Raw genomic sequence first — 24,082 nt, 5'->3', positions numbered from 1 at the left:
TCTTTCTAAACACTCACTGTTCTTCTGGGTCCCCATCTTCAGGGCCAGGTTCTCCTGCCGTAGTTTTTGGTTCATCTGCTGCAGGTACTTGATGTAGTCGATGGCCTTCCTCAGCACGCCCGACTTGTGCATCTGTGAGGAAATCGATCATGTCAAGAAGCGACGCCGTCATCTGACCTTCACTAGAACATACAGAAGTTTCACTTCCTGTTATCGTCTGAGTCACTGACCTTTGCGTCGTTCCCCATGACCAGTCTCTGAGCTCGATGATCTTGTCGTTGATGGATGAGCGGTACCTCTTCTCGATGATGTTGTGGGTCGTCCTCCTCTCGCCCTCCTTCACCACGCCTCCCGGCCCGATCACTCCTCCCATCATCGGTGTTTGCTCCATGCTCACTCTGCCGCCGTTCGAGCAGTGGGAGGAGCCGGGCTGCAGCTGTTTGATTGGCAGCTTGTCTCCTCCGCCCATCATGACGGGGACGGTGGTGAGGATGTTGCTGCTCATCAGCGTCTGGGCAGAAACCCGGAACACTAGATTCAGGGGGGGGGGGGATTCACTCAGAATGGATTAGAGCCACTAACACCTCCATGACCTGAACACCGTGTCATGGTCACATTCACAAAACACAAACACAAACACAAACACAAACACAAACAAAGACAAAAACAAAGGACAAAGACAAACAAAGACAAAGACAAAGACAAAGACAAAGACAAAGACAAACAAAGACAAAGACAAAGACAAAGACAAAGACAAACAAAGACAAAGACAAAGACAAAGACAAACAAAGACAAAGACAAAGACAAAGACAAAGACAAAGACAAAGACAAACAAAGACAAAGACAAAGACAAACAAAGACAAAGACAAAGACAAAGACAAAGACAAACAAAGACAAAGACAAACACAAACACAAACAAAGACAAACACAAACAAAGACAAAGACAAACAAAGACAAACACAAACAAAGACAAAGACAAACACAAACAAAGACAAAGACAAAGACAAACACAAACAAAGACAAACACAAACACAAACAAAGACAAAGACAAAGACAAACAAAGACAAACACAAACAAAGACAAAGACAAAGACAAAGACAAACAAAGACAAACACAAACACAAACAAAGACAAAGACAAAGACAAAAACACAAACAAACACAAACACAAAAACAAACACAAACACAAACACAAACAAAGACAAAGACAAAGACAAAAACAAAGACAAAAACAAAAACAAAGACAAAGACAAAGACAAAAACAAAAACAAACACAAACACAAACACAAACACAACCACAACCACAAACACAAACAAAGACAAAGACAAAAACACAAACAAAGACAAACACAAAAACAAAGACAAACACAAAGACAAAGACAAAGACAAAAACAAAGACAAAGACAAAAACAAAGACAAAAACAAAGACAAACACAAAAACAAACACAAACACAAACACAAAGACAAAGACAAAGACAAAAACAAACACAAAAACAAAAACAAAGACAAAGACAAACACAAAAACAAAGACAAAAACAAAAACAAAGACAAAAACAAAGACAAACACAAACACAAACACAAACACAAACACAACCACAAACACAAACAAAGACAAAAACAAAGACAAAGAAAAAGACAAAAACAAAGACAAACACAAAAACACAAACAAAGACAAAGACAAAAACAAAAACAAAGACAAAGACAAAAACAAACACAAAGACAAAGACAAACACAAAAACAAACAAAAACAAAGACAACCACAAACACAAACAAAGACAAACACAAAAACAAACACAAACACAAACACAAAGACAAAGACAAAAACAAAGACAAAGAAAAAGACAAAAACAAAGACAAACACAAAAACAAACACAAACACAAAGACAAAGACAAAGACAAAGACAAAGACAAAAACAAAGACAAAGAAAAAGACAAAAACAAAGACAAACCACAAAAACACAAACAAAAACAAAGACAAAGACAAACACAAAAACAAACACAAAACAAAAACAAAGACAAAGACAAACACAAACACAAACACAAACACAAACACAACCACAAACACAAACACAAACACAAACACAAACACGTCTGCTCCCCTGAGAAGATTTCCCTTTAAGTCACAGAAACTCTCAACAATCAAAGTTGAATATCTTTGCGTATTTACCGGTACTTGTAGCGCCGTGTTCTGGATGGGCGTGGTTAAGGTGGCGATCCCCTGCGGGACTCTGCATGGTCGACAGCACCTGTGTGCCGTCGGGTTTGAGCGTTGTGAGAACCAGCGAGTCGGTCTTCAGGATCTGAGGCTGCTGGACCAGAACCTGCAGGAAACAAACATTCAGAGTGTAATATGATCGCTTATAGAGATGTAAGTACACGGACGCCACACGACCCCGATCGTGGTGGTCAGATCGCAGATTCAGGTACGTTAAATGATGATGTGTTCAGATCGTTTCTCACAATGGATGGGGTACCTACGGGTACTTGTTGCATCTGCTGCTGCATGACCGCAGCGGGTGCCGTAGAGAGAGTCTGGATCCCGTTGGAGGTCAGAACACGCTGGTGCTGAATGGTCATTGGTTGGAGCTGCTGTGATGTCATAATGCTCTGCATTTGTGTTGGAGGACTTTAAAGGAGGAGACAAAAGAGGTGGGGTTAAACATACTTTTTAAGCACAGCTTCAACTTTAAATAAAAACTATGATTCCTGTGTTAGGTCACCTTGGAAACTAGGGGCGGGGGCTCTGGTGGCAGATGACCGGGTTCTGGATGAAGCGCCCGCCATTGGAGGTGATCATGACGGTTTGGGCCGCCTGCGTCTGGATGGGCAGCGGTGTCTGGCTGTGGGTCTGAACCAGGGTGTGGCCCGGGAAGCTCTGCGTCTGCATGGCGATCCCCTGAGTGTGCATCTGCAGGAAATAAAAATAAAAAGAGTCAGCTCGTTTCCTTCAGAGATGATAAAAGTTTATCTGCATCGTTTGTGTTTATTTCAGACGAGACGGTGAACTCCATCTTTCAGGCTGGATGTTTTTTTGTGCTGAGCTGTGCACAACTGTTTGCAGGGCTGCAGAGCGGGATCATATATTTTACAGTCTGTCGCTGCTCTGGAATCTCTCTCCTGTCAGCAGAAACTTTTCTTTTTTCAAACTGAGAGGACAAGGACAGAAAATAAATCCACACTCTCCACAACAGATAACTAAATCTCAGATGGAGAGGCCGGCGCCCGACCGCTCTCCTCCATCACCGCTGTAGTCTCAACGCCAACATGGAACCACGAGCTCGTCGAAATGTTTCAATACTTTCTCATGCTACGTGTTTGAAAAAGACACAATCTGTTATTTTAATGATCCATTGACTCAAAAAGTGCCAAAGCGGGATATAAAAAACGACATCTGTCTCATAAGAGCGGAGTGTAGGAGAGGAATGAATCCATCAAAGGTTGCAGGAACATCGTCTAATCATCCATCCATTATCTACACCGCTTTCCCTGTTCAGGGTCGCGGGGGGGGCTGGAGCTGATCCCAGCTGTCATTGGGAGGAGAGGCGGGGTTACACCAGTCAATCAGAGCTGACATATAGTTCAACAGCCAATCACAGGGCTGACATATAGAGACAGATAACCAGACACACTCACATTCACACCTACAGACGATTTAGAGTCAGCAGTTAACCTAACGAGCATGTCTTTGGACTGTGGGAGGAAGACGGAGAACCAGGAGAGAACCCACACATGAACAAGGAGAACATGCAGACTCCACACAGAGAGACTCCTGAAGGACGGGGATTCAACCAGGAACCTCCTCACAGAGAGACTCCTGAAGGACGGGGATTCAAACCAGGAACCTCCTCACAGAGAGACTCCTGAAGGACGGGGATTCAAACCAGGAACCTCCTCACAGAGAGACTCCTGAAGGACGGGGATTCAAACCAGGAACCTCCTCACAGAGAGACTCCTGAAGGACGGGGATTCAAACCAGGAACCTCCTCACAGAGAGACTCCTGAAGGACGGGGATTCAAACCAGGAACCTCCACACAGAGAGACTCCTGAAGGACGGGGATTCAAACCAGGAACCTCCTCACAGAGAGACTCCTGACAGACGGGGATTCAAACAGGAACCTCCTCACAGAGAGACTCCCGACAGACAGGGATTCAAACCAGGAACCTCCTCACTGTGAGGGAACAGAGCTAACCACTGCACCACCGTTCAGCAGGAACAAAATCTAAATTGCTAAAATAAAAGAATGTTACAACATGTTTGTGCAGGTTTTGATCCTGTTGGTGTTGTTGATGTTTAAAACTCTTGAGCAAAGCGTTCTGAAGTCTCTCAGTGAGAAGTTTTTACTTGTGTCACACTAAAGATTTGGGGTGTACCTGGAGGGGGGGGGGGGGTCAGAGGGTAAATACCTGGATGGTGGGCTGGGCTGTCTGTGGGGCTGAGGCTGGATGGCTGCACCACCTGAGGCCTCGGCTGGAGGAGCGGAGGGGTGCGGGTCACCTGCTGCCCCGAGGAGACAGCGGTGGGGAGGGGGTCTGTACGGGGGTGAGGGGAGGGGTGAGGGGGAGGGACTGGGGAGAAAGTGTCTGGGAGGGGGTGAGACTACTGTTGGAGCTCTGGTACGCAGCAGGGGTCGGGGTCCGTGGGGTTTGAGGAGTTGGTCTGGGGGCGGGGGTGGTGGAGGCTCCGCTCTGAGCAGAGCCTGCCGAGGCCATCTGGTCCTCAAACAGGTCTGGGAGTCCCGACCTGGTTACTGACGAACTGGAGCATCTCTGTGGAACAGGAGAAACAAAACGAAGGTTACAGTCCATCGGGTTTTATCAAAGAAGTAAAATCATGATCCACTGCAGACGCTCAGGACTTCATCAGTCAAGTCATATTTATTCATAAAGCACATTTAAAAACAGCAACAGACATTAAAAAAACAAAAAACAACTTGATATCACAACGTCCACAGAAAGAGAGAATATGTATACATAAAGAAAGAATAAAGAAAGAAAGCAACAAAGGAACCTGAAAGAAACGGTCTATTCAGGACCAGAGGACTCAAATGCTAAAATATAAAAGTATGTCTTGAGACAGGATTTAAAAGAGTCAACAGAGGGGTGCAGACCTGATGGGATGAGGGGGGCTGTTCCACAGTTTAGGGCAGGGTCCGAAATTAACTTTATGACTCACCAGCCAAGGTGGCAGGTAGATGAAAAATTCACCTGCCAAACATATTTTTTTACCGGCCAAAATAACAAATTGTGTTTTTGTGTCCTATACACATCTGTTACAGTACATTTAATTGAGAAGGCATTATGTTCTGTTTAATCAATAAAACATTTAAGTCACAGATTTGATCACGTCATCAGATCAGGAAATTGAGAAATTGTAAAAAAATATATATTTGCTGGCCTTTATTTTTTTCCTAATGTGTTATTTGTAGGCAGTAGTTTCCAGAACTTTGACCTAACACCACAGCAACAATAAACATGTTGTCATGGCAACTGCCTCCAATGACTCGTCCCGTTACAAATATCGAAGGGAGGATGTCTCTGTCTTTCATAACTGTTGGAAATGTTGGAGGTAATATTAGTACTCACAGAATCTATAAAGAAAGGTTCATCTGAAAGTCTCCGTGCAGAGGGAGGGAACCATCGTCTATCAAGTTCTGTATTTGTGAACAATGTGGAGAAACCTGTCGGGCATCATTTCTCATAAATAAATAAATGATGACTTCACTGAAACCTTTAAGCTCAGGAGAAGGCTACTCCCAGCGTGGAGATAATCATCTTTATACTCGGCTCACTGAGTGTCCTTGACAGAGAACCTGTCCTCCACTGGAGCTTCACTCAGCCTTGAATCGGCACATGATCACTCGCACACAGCTACTATGGAGGTCGTAAATCAGTGCACTGATTGTCCTTGAAAGCAAAAGGCCTTCAGGAGGACGGCCTTGAAGAAGTGTCGTAATCTTACTGATGGCCCACAAAGACAAGATAAAAAAAGTATTTAGATAAAGACTCTCTAACAGCACTGACGGATCGAAGGAACCGTAATGATGAAGAACGTGCACTAAAAACCTGATTCTACACCTTCAAGAAGCAGCTGATACACGGGCTGTTTGTTTTACAACCTGTGATCCAACCTATCAGAGACTGTGCCTCGACAAGGTCCAATCAGTGAGATGATAAAGGTATCTTACTATTTGATCACTAAGGAAACATGCTATGTTGAAGTGCTGGCTTCTCTGACAACAATGCAGCAGCCAGTATGTCCTCCTTCTAACTTTAGATTCTGCTCCTGAATGCTCTGGAGCCGTTTTGGACTCCCCTCGGTTGTCAGATATGAGAGCAGTTATCAGGTCAACAGGTGTTGCAGTGATGGAAGCGGTCAAGAGAAGTGGTTCAGATAGAAGTGATTGTACCCGACCTAAAAAGCTCTGCATGTTTCTAATAAGCTCCACGAGCAGAAACGTGCTCAAACTAGGATCAATATTGGAGATGCTTTTGAAAAATGGAGAGAGGTTAGAACACAGAAAGGTTTACAGACCCATGCAGAGCTGGATAAACACTGAAGCTTCAGAGTCCACCACATGGTGACCTGCGTGAGCATCCACTCTCAAAGTGAATAAACTAGGTTATAAGATTATCCCAACGGTCCCTGTTTGAGGTTTAAATGTTTTGTTGTATCACTTTAGTGTCAAACAGGACTTTGGAACTTAAAGGCTTTTGACAAGTCCCTGACAGGGTCCATGTGGTAAAAAAAAAATCACTGCCTTTGTTGATCTAAATCACAGATACGAACAGAGTCTGCAGCCTTGGACTCAGTCTGACTGGACAAAAGAGAGAGAGAGAGAGAGAGAGAGAGAGACAGAGAGAGAGAGAGAGAGAGAGAGAGACAGAGAGAGAGAGAGAGAGAGAGAGAGAGACAGAGAGAGAGAGAGACAGAGAGAGAGAGAGAGAGAGAGAGACAGAGAGAGAGAGAGAGAGAGAGACAGAGAGAGAGAGAGAGAGAGAGAGAGACAGAGAGAGAGAGAGAGAGAGAGAGAGAGAGAGAGAGAGAGAAGAGAGAGAGAGAGAGAGAGAGAGAGAGAGAGAGAGAGCGCAGACTATCTTCTGCTCAGAGAGGTCTGAGGATGGGAAGAGAACTCTGATTAGGAAATGTAATTAGAGATAAACATTAAGGAGCATCAGTAACACAGTGAGCTGATGTAAACAGAACTGTTTAATTTAAACTACATTACACTGGACCATTAGGAGTTTCCCTTCTCTTCACACAGAGACGTTAAGTCACTGTGATGTGATAAACCTTCATTTGAACCTGGGGGAGAAAGTTCACATTCAAACTGTAATGAGCCGTTGGATTTCAAAAAGTCTATCAGAGCAGCTGACGGTCTGAAGTAGTTTGCAGTTTGCTCCAGCAGAGGGCGCTCTCAGTGTGAATTGACCATTGCACAAGTTAGTTTGTTGCCCTTTTTTCGTTTTTTAAATTCTATCAGAGCCGCTGAAGAGAGACAGGAAATGTTAGGAGGAGAGCGAGGGGGACGACATGTAGCGAGGGCCGAGGTCGGATTTGAAACCTTTGGCCGCTGAGACGAGGAATACAGCCTCCGTACGTGGGACACACAACATAACCGCTATGCTATCAGACAACGCCATTACATGAACCTTTGACCTCAGTAAATGGAGACAGTACTGTTGTGGCAAAAGCAACGAGGGTGCGATCCAGATGCAGACTGACATGAGAGAGACTTGTCTCTCTGCAGACAGCATCTCACTGATTGGGTGGAGAAAAACAGGGTCACCACAAACCTGCAACTCTCCAAGATGGCTCGCAAATATTTGTGTTTACCAGTAACATCTGTGCGCTCTGAACGAGTGTTCTCATCAGCAGGTCATATTGTAAATATGAAGATCCTGATAAAGTTTAAAGACTTAAGTTCCTGGGAAAAGATCTTTAAAATAATTTGGTTCTTTTGGATCGTAAACAGGTTTTCAGTTTTAGCCTCGTTATTTCTTATTTTGTGTCCGTGTGGCGGGGAGGGAGGGACATTATGTAAAGCTTTGGTTCTCTTCATCTAACCATTTCAAGAAAATATTTTGTTGAGGACCCCAAAAGGCAACTAGAAACAACAGGATATACTTTCCAGGTTGTAACTTACGACAGAGAAGTTCACAGTGATAAAAGAACGTAAACCGTAGAAGACTGTAGCAGACTGAAGGACACAGACAGAAGGTAACATTTCCCAACCTGTCAAACACACACACATTAAACCAGCAGACACACTAGACCTTGCACTTGCTCTGCACGCCACTGTACACCTCCACGGGGGGCGACTGTTCATGACAGAAGGGACAAAGCCGCTCGGAGCCACGATGGCCTCAGACGAGCTGACACAAAGACCAAAGGGGGGGGGGGGGGGGGGGGGGGGGCAGGTTCATCAGACGCTCAGCACAAAAAGAACAGGTTATGTAACCTCCTCTGCAGTTGCTAAGAGAATAATTGGGGGAGGGAGAATGTGGGAAGGGTCCATGGGCCTCTGCGACCTCACATTCAACGAGGCGCACATGTCTGAGAAACAAAGCTTATGTGGACCTCTGGAGGTCTGCAGAGAACCATCAGCAAAGAGACGTTTCAGAGCTCAAGAACTGAGAGAAAGTGGATTTTATATCAAGTGAGAAAAAGTTCTCCGGAGACAGCTGTAGGCCAATAAGAGCCTGAGTCAGACTTCAATATGATCCATATCTGTTTCGATACCATGGTAACTAAAAAATATAAGTTATAGACCCCCAATATGTGGTAATTACTAGTTTTTAATAACTCCTGCAGGCTGTCTAAAAGGCACAGACGTGTTGGTATTGATTTACAATCCATGCACGGTGCCAGAGTACGGTACGTTTGTGTTCACACTGACCAAATGAGCTCGAGTCCCTAACGTGAAACCACCCCAAGACAGGATACGCGAAAATGAACCGATACCGATTCTTGTTTTGATACCACGACAACCAAAATAGAAGTTCTGGTCACCTAATGTTGAGTAATTTCTTGTTTTTAAGTTCCTGCAGACCGTCTAAAATAAACAAGACGCTTTGGTCTGCAGGAGTCTTCCTCTTCCTCTCCTGCACACAGACGTAGTTTATTTAAAGTTTGGGGACCCATCGATAACTAGCTGAACTCAGGTGTGCACGGCCTGGCTGCACCTGAACTCCTCAGATGTGTCCCAGGATATCTGAACATTCCTTCCTTTCACTCAGTGATTATGAGATGTTACATAACTGAGGCCGGAGGCTTTAACTGCTGTCTGCTCATTCAGACCCCGTTTAGAAGGAGAACTCCCTCCAGAGACTAAAGGCAGGTGATGCTGTGAACACAACGGTCTGTTTTATTCATATCAGTGAGTAGGATGAACCCACAGCCCGCCATCGCCAGAGGACAAACACAGTGTAACCATCTCCCTCTGTCTGACACACACACGGGGACCCCAGCAGTCCGGTCTGCTGATTTAGCGCTCGCTCGAATTCCAGCCTAATGGAAATCTGGTGACTCTGCACCAGCCGGCACTTCACCAAAATCCAAGTGCATTCACGCTGTGCCAAGAGGGGAAGCGTGTATTGATAAGAGATCAGGAGGCTGTTTGTTCAGCGGCTGCAGAGCGGAGCACTCGATGGGAACAGAGAGAACCTTTTAGCAAACATGCTGCAGAATAAAAACCATACCATAAAACAAGTCTTCACATTCAAGTCTTCAATCTAAATCATTCATTCTTATTGGTTTTGTTTTTTATTCAGCTGCTAGACATAATCAGTAACCTAAACATTTAAAAAAAAAAAGAAGCATTTACCTCTAGCCCCTAGTGTTTAAAATGGGTACTGCAGTCCAGATTCTAAACATCATAGAGAGCTGTCCCCCCCCCCCTCTCTAGAGTGGATGCTCACTCAGGTCACCATGTGGTGGACTCTGAAGCTTCAGTGTTTATCCAGCTCTGCATGGGTCTGTAAACCTTTCTGTGTTCTAACCTCTCTCCATTTTTCAAAAGCATCTCCAATATTGATCCTAGTTTGAGCACGTTTCTGCTCGTGGAGCTTATTAGAAACATGCAGAGGCTTTTTAGGTCGGGTACAATCACTTCTATCTGAACCACTTCTCTTGACCGCTTCCATCACTGCAACACCTGTTGACCTGATAACTGCTCTCATATCTGACAAACAGAGGGGCGTCCAAAACGGTTCCAGAGCATTCAGGAGCAGAATCTAAAGTTAGAAGGAGGACATTCCACGTCACCACGTCACTCGTCACCTCTTCACCACGTCACTCGTCACTACGTCACTCGTCACCACGTCACTCGTCACCTCTTCACCACGTCACTCGTCACCTACGTCACTCGTCACCTCTTCACCACGTCACCTCTTCACCACATCACTCCTCACCTCGTCACTCGTCACCTCTTCACCACGTCACTCGTCACTACGTCACTCGTCACCTCTTCACCACGTCACTCCTCACCTCGTCACTCCTCACCTCTTCACCACGTCACTCGTCACTACGTCACTCGTCACCACGTCACTCATCACTCCTCACCACATCACTCCTCACCTCGTCACTCCTCACCTCTTCACCACGTCACTCGTCACTACGTCACTCGTCACCTCTTCACCACGTCACTCCTCACCTCGTCACTCCTCACCTCTTCACCACGTCACCTCTTCACCACGTCACTCGTCACCTCTTCACCACGTCACCACATCACTCGTCACTCGTCACCACGTCACCTCTTCACCACATCACCTCTTCACCACATCACTCGTCACCACGTCACTCTTCACCACGTCACTCGTCACCACGTCACCTCTTCACCACATCACCTCTTCACCACGTCACCTCTTCACCACGTCACTTGTCACCACGTCACCTCTTCACCACATCACTCGTCACTACGTCACTCGTCACCACGTCACTCGTCACCTCTTCACCACGTCACTCGTCACCTCTTCACCACATCACTCGTCACCACGTCACTCGTCACCTCTTCACCACGTCACCTCTTCACCACATCACTCGTCACCACGTCACCCGTCACCTCTTCACCACGTCACCTCTTCACCACATCACTCGTCACCTCGTCACTCGTCACCACATCACCACGTCACCTCTTCACCACGTCACCTCTTCACCACGTCACTCGTCACCACGTCACTCGTCACCACGTCACTCGTCACCACGTCACTCGTCACCTCTTCACCACGTCACTCGTCACCACGTCACTCGTCACCACGTCACTCGTCACCACGTCACTCGTCACCTCTTCACCACGTCACTCGTCACCTCTTCACCACGTCACTCGTCACCTCTTCACCACATCACTCGTCACCACGTCACCACGTCACTCGTCACCACATCACTCGTCACCACGTCACCACATCACTCGTCACCTCGTCACTCGTCACCACGTCACTCGTCACCTCTTCACCACGTCACCTCTTCACCACGTCACTCGTCACCACGTCACTTGTCACCACATCACTCGTCACTACGTCACCTCTTCACCACATCACTCGTCACCTCGTCACTCGTCACCTCTTCACCACATCACTCGTCACCACGTCACTCGTCACCTCTTCACCACGTCACCTCTTCACCACATCACTCGTCACCTCTTCACCACGTCACCTCTTCACCACGTCACTCGTCACCTCTTCACTCGTCACCACGTCACTCGTCACCACATCACTCGTCACCACGCCACTCGTCACCACATCACTCGTCACTCGTCACCTCTTCACCACGTCACTCGTCACCACGTCACTCGTCACCACATCACTCGTCACCTCTTCACCACGTCACTCGTCACCTCTTCACCATGTCACTCATCACCTCGTCACCACGTCACTCGTCACCTCTTCACCACATCACTCGTCACCTCTTCACCACATCACTCGTCACTCGTCACCTCTTCACCACATCACTCGTCACTCGTCACCACGTCACTCGTCACCTCTTCACCACATCACTCGTCACTCGTCACCACATCACTCGTCACCACGTCACTCGTCACCTCTTCACCACGTCACTCGTCACCTCTTCACCACATCACTCGTCACCTCTTCACCACATCACTCGTCACTCGTCACCTCTTCACCACATCACTCGTCACCACATCACTCGTCACCTCTTCACCACATCACTCGTCACTCGTCACCTCTTCACCACATCACTCGTCACCTCTTCACCACATCACTCGTCACTCGTCACCACATCACTCGTCACCACGTCACTCGTCACCTCTTCACCATGTCACTCATCACCTCGTCACCACGTCACTCGTCACCACGTCACTCGTCACCTCTTCACCACATCACTCGTCACCTCTTCACCACATCACTCGTCACCTCTTCACCACATCACTCGTCACTCGTCACCACATCACTCGTCACCTCGTCACCATGTCACTCGTCACCTCTTCACCACATCACTCGTCACCTCTTCACCACATCACTCGTCACTCGTCACCACATCACTCGTCACCTCGTCACCATGTCACTCGTCACCTCTTCACCACATCACTCGTCACTCGTCACCACATCACTCGTCACCTCGTCACCATGTCACTCGTCACCTCTTCACCATGTCACTCATCACCTCTTCACCACATCACTCGTCACCTCTTCACCACATCACTCGTCACCTCGTCACCACATCACTCGTCACCTCTTCACCATGTCACTCATCACCTCGTCACCACGTCACTCGTCACTCGTCACCTCTTCACCATGTCACTCATCACCTCTTCACCATGTCACTCATCACCTCTTCACCACATCACTCGTCACCTCTTCACCACATCACTCGTCACTCGTCACCTCGTCACTCGTCACCACGTCACTCGTCACCACATCACTCGTCACCTCTTCACCACATCACTCGTCACCTCTTCACCACATCACTCGTCACTCGTCACTCGTCACTCGTCACCACATCACTCGTCACCACATCACTCGTCACCTCTTCACCACATCACTCGTCACCTCGTCACTCGTCACCACGTCACTCGTCACCACATCACTCGTCACCACATCACTCGTCACCTCTTCACCACATCACTCGTCACTCGTCACTCGTCACCACGTCACTCGTCACCACATCACTCGTCACCTCTTCACCACATCACTCGTCACCTCGTCACTCGTCACCACGTCACTCGTCACCACATCACTCGTCACCTCTTCACCACATCACTCGTCACCTCTTCACCACGTCACTCATCACCTCGTCACCACGTCACTCGTCACTCGTCACCACGTCACTCGTCACCACGTCACTCATCACCTCTTCACCACGTCACTCGTCACCACGTCACTCGTCACCACATCACTCGTCACCTCTTCACCACATCACTCGTCACCTCTTCACCACATCACTCGTCACCTCGTCACTCGTCACTCGTCACCACATCACTCGTCACCTCTTCACCACGTCACTCATCACCTCGTCACCACGTCACTCGTCACTCGTCACCTCTTCACCACGTCACTCGTCACCACGTCACACGTCACCTCTTCACCACGTCACACGTCACTCGTCACCTCTTCACCACGTCACACGTCACCTCTTCACCACGTCACTCGTCACCTCTTCACCACGTCACCTCTTCACGTCACTCGTCACCACGTCACACGTCACCACGTCACACGTCACTCGTCACCTCTTCACCACGTCACTCGTCACCTCTTCACGTCACTCGTCACCACGTCACACGTCACCACGTCACCTCTTCACGTCACTCGTCACCACGTCACACGTCACCACGTCACACGTCACCACGTCACTCGTCACCTCGTCACCACGTCACACGTCACCTCGTCACTCGTCACCACGTCACTCGTCACCTCTTCACGTCACTCGTCACCTCTTCACGTCACTCGTCACCACGTCACTCGTCACCCGCGTCACTCGTCACACGTCACTTGTCACCTCTTCACCACGTCACCTCTCGTCACCACGTCACTCGTCACCTCTTCACCTCGTCACCTCTCGTCACCACGTCACTTGTCACCTCTTCACCTCGTCACCTCTCGTCACCACGTCACTTGTCACCTCTTCACCACGTCACCTCTCGTCACCACGTCACTCGTCACCTCTTCACCTCGTCACCTCTCGTCACCACGTCACTCGTCACCACGTCACTCGTCACCTCTTCACCACGTCACTCGTCACCACGTCACTCGTCACCTCTTCACCACGTCACCTCGTCACCACGTCACCTCTTCACCACGTCACTCGTCACCTCTTCACCACGTCACTCGTCACCACGTCACACGTCACCTCTTCACCACGTCACTCGTCACTCGTCACCACGTCACTCGTCACCTCTTCACCACGTCACCTCTTCACCACGTCACACGTCACCTCTTCACCACGTCACTCGTCACTCGTCACCACATCACTCGTCACCTCGTCACTCGTCACCACGTCACTACGTCACCTCTTCACCATGTCACTCATCACCTCGTCACCACGTCACTCGTCACCTCTTCACCATGTCACTCATCACCTCGTCACCACGTCACTCGTCACCTCTTCTCGTCACCACGTCACTCGTCACCTCTTCACGTCACTCGTCACCTCTTCACGTCACTCGTCACCACGTCACTCGTCACCGCGTCACTCGTCACACGTCACTTGTCACCTCTTCACCACGTCACCTCTTCACCACGTCACCTCTTCACCACGTCACCTCTCGTCACCACGTCACTCGTCACCTCTTCACCACGTCACCTCTCGTCACTCGTCACCACGTCACCTCTTCCATTAAAGCCTCTTTAAATATTCTGCCCACAAGGAAATATCTTGTGGCTTTTTTATTTTTAGCTTTTTGGACTTCAGGGACTCCGTAGGTCTCGATATTGTTTGATGAATATATTAATCATCATATTCTGGGATCATGACATTTAAAGATGTTCCTCCAGCTGAACATCGACCAGATGAGTCATGAATACTTAGAACACCTCTTCACAACAACAACAACAACAACAACAACAACAACAACAACAACAACAACACGGAGCTCCACCAGCAGCGTCACCCGGACTCACCGTCGATGTCTCCCAGAGTGAACTCGTCTCCTAACTCCGCTAAAGTGGAGTCCATGTTGTCGATGGTGGGGATGAAGTCTCCGCCGTCCATCCTGTCGGCGGCTCGTCGCCCCGGTGTGACCGGGAGGGAGGACACGAACACGGCCCACAACAACCGTTAATGTCGATGATTCTGTCCGGAACACGACCGCGCAGCCTCAGAGGAGGCAGACTTCTACGGCGATGAATTCATTCACATCAATTGATGCTTAACACGGCGCCATCTTGTTTTACGCTGTTTGCGTCATTCACAAACAGACGCTGTGGTCCAGGGCGTTCTCTGATTGGCTCAGAGCTAGCTGTTGTTGTCATGAGACCAGTCCTCGTCGTCCAATGAAAAGGTCGCATTTAGCGTGGTCTGATAGTACGTCAACATGGGAAGCTCCTGTTGTTTACAAACCGCGCCCCCTACGTTCATGAATAGAAGTGAACGTCATGACGGAAACAGCCCTTCACAATAAAATGACACTGAGTTGTAAATAAAATATAAATTATAATAAAAATATATAAATAATACATTAAGCCCTTAATCATTTAATGATACACTTAAATATAAATACATTATAAATATAATTCATATATATATATATATTTTTTTTTTTACTTAACTTTTATTTAACCAGTAAAGAAAACTCATCGAGATTAAAAATCTCTTTCCTGAGTGTCCTGGCATGACGGAATATCTAAACACAGTCACAGAAAACTGATCAGGTCGTAGTATCAGCAGTTTCATATAAAAACATTTCAAATAAAACATCAGACCCGAGCGTGTGAAGTGATGAAAGTTTATTTCACTGCAGAACATTTTAAACAATTTCAACTTTGAAATCTAAATTTATAACTTTTAAAACACGTGTTTGGTTTCATTTTACAACAAGTGAAAACACTTCAATTTTCATCAGCCAGTAAGAAATCAGCTTTTAATACTTCAGTCCTTTTGTTCCTTAATGCTCAGCCATGACTTCAAGAAGAGTTAATAATGACATCGCCTCTTAATAGTACTCACATCAGCCTTCAGAATCTCCTGTTTTATATTTATTACTTTTCAAAAATAAAAGCAGAAAAATCATTCATGTTTCTCAATTCGATTTAGACTTGATTTATGATATATTTATGTGTCCCACATTCTTCCTTTAAAGTGTGTTTTTAAATCAAGAGAGACAACCCAAAAGCTTTAATGTGACCGTTTACTTGATTAGCTATTAGTTGCGTCATCTCAACAAACATCTGCAATTGTAATTTCTAGATCTGCCTTTCGATCATTCCTACACATGATACCAAGTCTGTCAAACACAGGTACGTTTGTGTTTCCATGGCAATAACAACATGTCCATCCTTCACTCAAGCGTCTGTGACGAGTAGTTCTTGATTCCAAGGCCAGAAAAAAACAGCACAACGATCTCATCCAGTGGATTCTGAGACTTTAGGATCTATTTGTTCCAGTAGATCTCATACGACTTCTTCTCTGAGAAACTGGCCTCTGTCGCTCCTGTTCCACTTCTCACTCTTTCTTTTACCACCTTCACCACCAGACCACCGGCCAGGGCGATGCCTGCTGCAGCCTTACCGATCTCAGCCACTGCGCTCAGGAAGCATGTTGTTGCTCTCACTGTGCCCAAGGGATCTGACACAACTGTGTTTGTCACTGATGTCATACTGGGCCCTGTTATTCCACACAGCGCACCAGGAGACCCTGCAGCAGATGCAGCTGCTCCTGTAGCAGATGCAGCTGCTGCAGCAGGAGCAGCACACTGAGTAGTTGCTGCTCCTGCACTCAGACTCCCCACAGCGCCTCCTGCATGCTGCCCTGCTGCTGAAGCTAAACTCTGAGATACAGAGGCGTTCACTACACCCGCTGCTCCTGCTGATGCGGTTTCAGTTCCACTGAGGGCTGCAGTGCTCCAAGCTGCTCCCTCCAGAGCTGCACCCAGAGCAGCTCCAGCTCCTAGGGTGCCTCCCACACCCGCTGCCATCCCAACAGCAGAGACTCCGATGAGGCTGACCTGCCCCAGGGCATCCAGTGCGCCTTCACCGGGACTCTCAGCCTCAGCACCAGCAATCGCTCCAACAGAACCGCCCAAAACTCCACCTGTTGCTGCGCCGAGAGCCAATGCAGTTTTCCCCGAGGCCGCCGCCACTATGGCCCCCACAGCTTTCCCCACACCTGTTCCTCCGGCTACAGACATCCCAGCTAACTGACCTGCAGCGAAGCCCACAGAGTTCCCCATCAGAGACGCCCCGGCTGCAGCAGCTAAAGGGGCAGCTGCCCCAAACACTGCTCCAACAGCCATCCCTGTGGCTCCAGCAGCCACCAAGATCTTCACTCTGTGCAGAACTTTAGCCGAGAGAGCCGCCTCCCTCCTGAACGATGAGCGGAGAGACTGTCGCCTTCCCACCGCTCTGCTGCTCTCTCTGCGTCTGCCTCTGAACTGCTCCCTGCACTGTTTCACTCCGTCCCTCAGGAAGCTGAAGGTGCTGCATCTGCTCTCCTCCCTCCACCTCTCCACCCTAAAGTCCTCGTCGCTCCCTCTCCTGACCTCCTGTGATCCACCTGCTCTGTTTGACTCCAGGTCACACTTCCTTCGTTTTGTAAGAGTAGTCTGCTCCTCCAAGCTGCAGCTGACCCCCCCTTGTTCCTCCCCCTCTGCTTGCCCTCTCTCCATCATCATCCTTCTCTGCTCCTCCCTGATTGCAGCTTCTGCCTCTAAAAACATCTCGTTGGTATAGAACCCTGTGCTTGTCTGTTTCACCATCTCGTACACCTTTGTTAACAGTTCTTGAACCTGTGCAGAGTTACCAGGGTCCTTGTTGTTGAGTACGTGGTACCGCCCCCCACACCTGTCAATCAGAGCCGTCAGTCCAGCTGGTGCAGTCTCCCTCAGGTACTCTTCAATCCCCATCCCCTCCAGGTCATCGCCCCTGGTAAAAAGAAGCAGGGTGTGCTGACGGAGAGCAACCTCCCCAAATATCTGCACCAGCTCCCGGGCGGCCTGGTGTTCACTGTCAGTGTATCGTCCTACAGGCACCACCAAGAGGAACGCATGAGGCCCGGGGGCGGAGAGAGACACACACGTAGCGATCTCTGCATGAATCTGCTCCACACTGAGGTGAGTGTCCCCAAAACCCGGCATGTCGACCACGTTGACCCTCCTCATCCTCCTCTGTGAGAGAGTCTGTCCTTCCACTTTGTCGTCCTCTTCCTCGGCGAGCTCGGTGCTCGCCAGCTGACACACCTGGGTGACAGAACGGGCGCTGACCTGTGACAGGAACTCCCTTCGACCCAGGATGGTGTTTCCAGAAGCACTCTTTCCAGATCCCGTCTTTCCAATGAGGACGAGCCTGAGTCCTTCACCCCAACTGGTTTCAGAGTCTCCTTCCTTCTCGCCCTCCATCAGAGCCTTCATTTTCTTCTCTTCGCCCCCTGGTGAGAAAACCAGAGCAACAGAAACTGTCTGTAACTGTCTTTTCTTTAAATGCACCTTTAGCATGTCATTGTCTTCAAAAGAGCTCAAATTAGACCCTCTCATATCACTAAACTAATGTAGGACATAAAGTGGTGACGTGTATCTGAACACCTTTTCTAAATTGGAGTGATTGTCCCGGGTTTTGTTGTACTTCAAACCTTTAATGTAGCGTGTTTTAAAATCATGACCCTCTGTCATTAAAAGGTACAGAATGTAATAATACTGTATTTAAATGTTGGTGAAAACACAACATTTAAATACAGTATGTAATAATACTGTATTTAAATGTTGGTGAAAACACAACATTTTGATCACTGTATGTGACTGACATCAAATTAAAAAGTTCATAATGGGACTTTTTGGTCAGATAAAGTAATCTAATCTAAATAACGGTTAATGTATCTGTAATTTATTAAAACAGAGAGTTTAATGTGGCGTGTAAAAACCTAGAAACGTTTATTTGTCAGGAAGCTTCTGAACATGAACAGGTTAGGGTCAAAGCTAGCGTTACAAACTACCTGCCGGTGTTGTGTTGTAAAGAGTGACCTTGTTAACTGGAGACTTCCGGCCCAGTCTGTCTGCGGTTGTCGTGGTTACGAATCGTACGACAGATGTTGAAGACGGAAAAGTGTCCTGACTAATTCCTCTTTTTGTGTTTTTCAATAACGAAATATCTGATGAGTAATAATTATAAAAGACTAAACATAAAGACATTAGTTTGGACACTTTCGGAACTCAACATCTGATGCTACTGAAAAGTCGCCAGTTGACACGGTCACTCTTTAAACCGTAACACCGGTATAAACTCGTTTATTCGACCAAAACTTGTCCGTAAACCAAAAATCAAACATCACATATAAAGATCAAGATTTAATCCGTAATGTTATGTCGATATTTACTGTTTTAAAGTGAACTAATAATAAGAACTGACAGCAAAAAGCTAACTACGCATATAGAGGGGGTTAGCTTTAGCTGCTAACTTCTGACGAAGGAGCAACAATCAGGAGATGAACTCTTACCGGAGTCCACGTTTAAAGACATCTCTCCTAACAACGCAGCTTGCTCTCTACATTCAGGCTTTGTGGGACACTTTCTGGGTGTTTCGTTCGCTTTGGTAGCTACATGTTGTTGAGCTGCTGAGCTAAAAACAAAACCATCAGATTTCCTGTTTAAAGAGAAGCTGCTGTCTGCCCCCTGTCGGCTCATCAAACACATCAAACACATCAAACAAACTCATCAAACACATCAAACACATCAAACAAACTCATCAAACACATCAAACAAACTCATCAAACTCATCAAACACACTCATCAAACTCATCAAACACATCAAACTCATCAAACACATCAAACAAACACATCAAACACATCAAACAAACTCATCAAACACATCAAACAAACTCATCAAACTCATCAAACACATCAAACAAACTCATCAAACTCATCAAACACATCAAACAAACTCATCAAACACATCAAACAAACTCATCAAACACATCAAACACATCAAACACATCAAACAAACTCATCAAACACATCAAACAAACTCATCAAACACATCAAACAAACTCATCAAACACATCAAACACATCAAACACATCAGACACATCAAACACATCAAACACACTCATCAAACACATCAAACACATCAAACAAACTCATCAAACTCATCAAACACATCAAACAAACTCATCAAACACATCAAACAAACTCATCAAACACATCAAACAAACTCATCAAACACATCAAACACATCAGACACATCAAACAAACACATCAAACACATCAAACACACTCATCAAACACATCAAACACACTCATCAAACTCATCAAACACATCAAACAAACTCATCAAACACATCAAACAAACACATCAAACACATCAGACACATCAATCAAACACATCAAACACATCAATCAAACACATCAAACACATCAATCAAACACATCAAACACATCAAACAAACACATCAATCAAACACATCAATCAGACACATCAAACACTTTACATATCAGTCACTTTATTTCAATAAACTTGATAACAAAATGGCTTGTTCATTCTGCAGTAATGATCTTCTTTCCTCTGAATATACTGATAGTTTTTATAACAGTCGTAATAATATTTTATAATCACATCAATCTCAATCTACGGAGGCCGATCTGGGTCACTCACGAGCAAGAAATAATCAGAGGAGGGTTAGTTTCATTAAGAAGTTCCAGAAATAAAGTCTAGATGTCAAGAAATAAAGAAGTGTAGAAGAAAACGTTGAAATGTTAAGAATAAAGTTGATATGTAGAGAAAAAAGTAAAAAAATCTAAATGTTCAGAAATTATTCCACATTGGAGAGAAAAACACACGGTCGAAAGTCAAAATCTAAATGTGGAGGATAAAAGTAGAAAGACTAAGAAATAAGTTGAATACAATTTGTTTTAATTCTCAAAATTGTATTTAAATTGTATTTTTTCCTGAAATTTACTTTTTTTCTCAACATTTCGACTTTTTTCGAGTGCATATTGAAATTAAAATCTTCCTCCTTTCATATGTATTTCTCATGTTTGGCCCTAATCCTCTTCCGTACAATTCCATTTAAACCATTTTAATGACGATTGCCATAAAACAAAATAAAACAAAATAATGAAAACACAGAAACAGGTGCTGCTGCTAGATGAAGAGTCGTCACACAGGAATGCATCCAGGGCTTTTATTTCTGTTGCCGTGGTAACAAGCAGGTATCGTATTCAAGTTTAAACAACCTTACTTTCGACGTTTCTCCTCGTTACAGAAAAAAACAACTACAGGGATCGATGTAAAAATATGAAGTCATGGGTTTACAGAGAAACGATGACTCCTTCTGAAGGCGAGGAAATAAAAAAACATGAAGAAAAAAATTAAAACACTCCGATAAACCGTCCCTCAGTACGGAGGCCCAAAGTGGACAAACATCTGATCTAATTCATCTCACTGTCGCAGGAGAACGAGGCTGGCGTTCAGCGAGCGACAGTGAGCGCAGCGAGACACGAGAGACTTGAAGCGAGCTGTGATGGATGGTGAAGCGAGGACGAGGACGGAAGCCGAGTGGATGATGATTAGGCGAAGAACGTGGACACAGCGCCGTACGCGACAGAGCGAGTTTGAGTTCTTAAATAACTTGATCAACTTATTCAACCGTTTGGCCCGTGTCCGCAGACGGCGCCCGTTTTCTATGCATAGCCAATGTAATGTAGCGATCACCGTTATTGAGTGATTATTTTAAATGACAACAGAGGACGCCTCCACGCCATCAAGAACGGAGCCACGCGCCGACCAATCTGAGCTACAGCGAGCCGTCGTCTCCGAGTGACCTGCTCGTAACAAAGGAAGAGCGAGCTCGATATGACGAGATAAATAAGTTCTGAAGGAGACGACTGACATCGACCTGGAAAGCGGAGTAAAATCAAATGTCTGGAGGAATGTCCGCTTCAGGCTTCCGTACTTCACATGAATATAAACGAGCAGCCAGAAGAACTTCATTTAAAGTTTCTCAAGTCAAACGGAATAAAATAAAGGACAAACGATATCACAGGGACGAGTTCCAGCTCGACTCCAACGGGCTGAGGTGGCGTTTGGCGAGCACATTTGAAGCACGTGAGTTTCAGACACATTGAATCTAAAGCAGACACGACACAGCGGGGAATCCTGGGAAAAGATTTGAAGTAACTTTTATTCCACTAAATTCATTTTAATCCAAAGTACATTTAAATAACTTCAAGGTATCAAAAATCAGCTCCGCCCCTCTCCGCAGACGGCGTTCACTTCCTGTTGGTTATAAATCACTGCAGAAAGCGACTAACCTTCTGCGTCACTTTGAGGCGTCTTAGAGAGCGCCTGGCTTTCAAATACGCGACGACAGCTTTCACCGTCTCCGGCGTCTGCAAGTCGAGCCGCCTCTCGTTGGACTGTGCGTTTTGTAGCTCCTCCCTCTTCGTCTCCTCTCGCTGCACGAGTGCGTCGGTGCGGTGCTATAGCTCGGTACGGGAGCGGGAGATACGAGGCCCTTTCCTGATCTCTTTCCTCTTCTCCTCTTTCCTCCTCCTCTTCTCCTCCTCGCGCAGAATCTTCTGGAAGGCCTCGGCCGTGTGGAGCACCTGGAGCGCCGGACGAGAGTTACCACGATTTAAAAATTGGGAAATTTCAATAATCAAATTTGCAGACAAACTCCTCCTGCACCAAATCATCGACAACTTTCCAGGACAAAACGTTGTCGATGTTTTTGTGCAGGAGTTTGACTTTTTGTATTTCTCTGCTGCTGTGGAGGAGCAGAGACGGAGCGAGCATGTGGAGGCGGAGTCTAGCAGTCAGACAGAGTTCAGGTGTGCTCGGGGACGCCTCCATCTTTTAGTGTTTGAGACGTTTTGAGGGGAAGAAGGTGTCATGTACTCACATCGTCTCTCTCCGTGCGGTACGGGTTGGTGAAGTCCGGGGCTTTCTCGATTATTCCCAACTCCTGTGACATCTGGAAACAAAAACAAACACATGGAAGAAAAGAAGAAGAAGAAGAAGAAGAGAGTTCTTATTTCATCAAGACAGAGAGTATGGGACGACACTGGGGGGATACAGTTTAATCATAATGTAAATACTAATGGAAGCCTGTTCCTGCAGGGGGCGCTGGAGTCCCATCGATGGCGGTCTCCATGCTGGAAATGCTGTCTCAGTCTAACTTTCAGTCAACCTAACGACAGGCTGAGAGCTGGAGCTGAGGCGGGTTTTAAACCTCCTGATAAACCGTTACACCGCGCCCACCTGTCAATCAGGTCAGCTACACGCCTTATTGTGAATAACTCTTATCCTTCATCAAATCAAAACTGATGAGTCATCAAAACATTCACCCCCCGTACAGTGTGTGTCCATCCAGACATGAGCTAATCACACCTATTTGGTTTTTTGAACCAGGCTGTAAACATGTTCATCTCTGCTGTAAAAACAGGCTTTTTAGAATGGGTGTGTATGTGACTTCCTGTGCTTCTGCAGCCAGCCTCTAGTGGACACTCCAGGAACTGCAGGCTTCATTTTTTAACATTGAAGGTTCTTGCTTGGTCTCACGCCCTGATAACACACAGCTACATTTCTTAATCTTCTTCATATTTGTGCAGTTTATAGAATGTTGTGTTTAATAATTTGAGCGGAAGAGGAAGAGGAGGAGGAAGAGGAAGAGGAAGAGGAGGAAGAGGAGGAGGAAGAGGAAGAGGAGGAAGAGGAGGAAGAGGAGGAAGAGCAAACATGTTGTGTGTTTCTTCTTACGAGTGTGAGGACGTGTTGATGAGCTCCTCCAGTAAAAACTCCGGTCTGGTTACAGAAGGTCAGTCCCCAGCGCAGCAGGCCGCCCCAGTCCGGGTTCCTGTCGTAGTAATGGTGGACAATACGAGGGAACCGCAGCGCCACGTCGCCAAAAAACGCTGTGTTCTCCACCACGTGGGAATACGCTGCAGAGAGAGAGAGAGAGAGAGAGAGACAGAGAGAGAGACAGAGAG

The 24,082-nt window shown here is 46.6% G+C and overlaps 3 protein-coding genes across 3 annotated transcripts in view; all 3 read right to left on the bottom strand.

Annotated features, from left to right (window-relative positions):
- Positions 1–15,403, bottom strand: part of srebf2 (sterol regulatory element binding transcription factor 2) — a gene marked incomplete in the record, with an annotated part of 19,954 nt that extends 4,551 nt beyond the window's left edge. The window contains 12 exon segments of the mRNA XM_065964573.1: positions 18–132; positions 231–253; positions 256–511; positions 2,166–2,216; positions 2,218–2,319; positions 2,477–2,624; positions 2,719–2,906; positions 4,404–4,428; positions 4,430–4,502; positions 4,505–4,734; positions 4,736–4,766; positions 15,072–15,403. Coding sequence (XP_065820645.1) covers positions 18–132; positions 231–253; positions 256–511; positions 2,166–2,216; positions 2,218–2,319; positions 2,477–2,624; positions 2,719–2,906; positions 4,404–4,428; positions 4,430–4,502; positions 4,505–4,734; positions 4,736–4,766; positions 15,072–15,162 — 1,333 coding nt within the window.
- A 478-nt stretch (positions 15,404–15,881) lies between these two features.
- On the bottom strand, positions 15,882–19,776 carry LOC136183015 (uncharacterized). The gene is made up of 2 exons (XM_065964574.1): positions 19,594–19,776; positions 15,882–18,531 (listed from the first exon to the last, which is right to left on the bottom strand). The coding sequence occupies exons 1-2, from the start codon at positions 19,613–19,615 to the stop codon at positions 16,541–16,543; spliced, it is 2,013 nt and encodes a 670-aa protein (XP_065820646.1). The 5' UTR covers positions 19,616–19,776; the 3' UTR covers positions 15,882–16,540.
- Positions 19,777–22,248: 2,472 nt separating this feature from the next.
- Positions 22,249–24,034, bottom strand: LOC109976828 (coiled-coil domain-containing protein 134; the record flags this gene model as incomplete). The annotated part of the gene is given in 3 exon segments (XM_065964998.1): positions 22,249–22,699; positions 22,996–23,067; positions 23,853–24,034. Coding segments are annotated over 3 exon segments (380 nt in total), but the record flags the coding sequence as incomplete, so codon positions are not given.
- Positions 24,035–24,082: the final 48 nt, after the last annotated feature.

This window comes from Labrus bergylta, chromosome 16 (genome assembly GCF_963930695.1).
Source record: "Labrus bergylta chromosome 16, fLabBer1.1, whole genome shotgun sequence".
Taxonomy (NCBI): domain Eukaryota; kingdom Metazoa; phylum Chordata; class Actinopteri; order Labriformes; family Labridae; genus Labrus; species Labrus bergylta.
The sequence above is the reverse complement of the archived record's forward strand: the minus strand, read 5'-3'. Positions and strand labels throughout refer to the sequence as shown.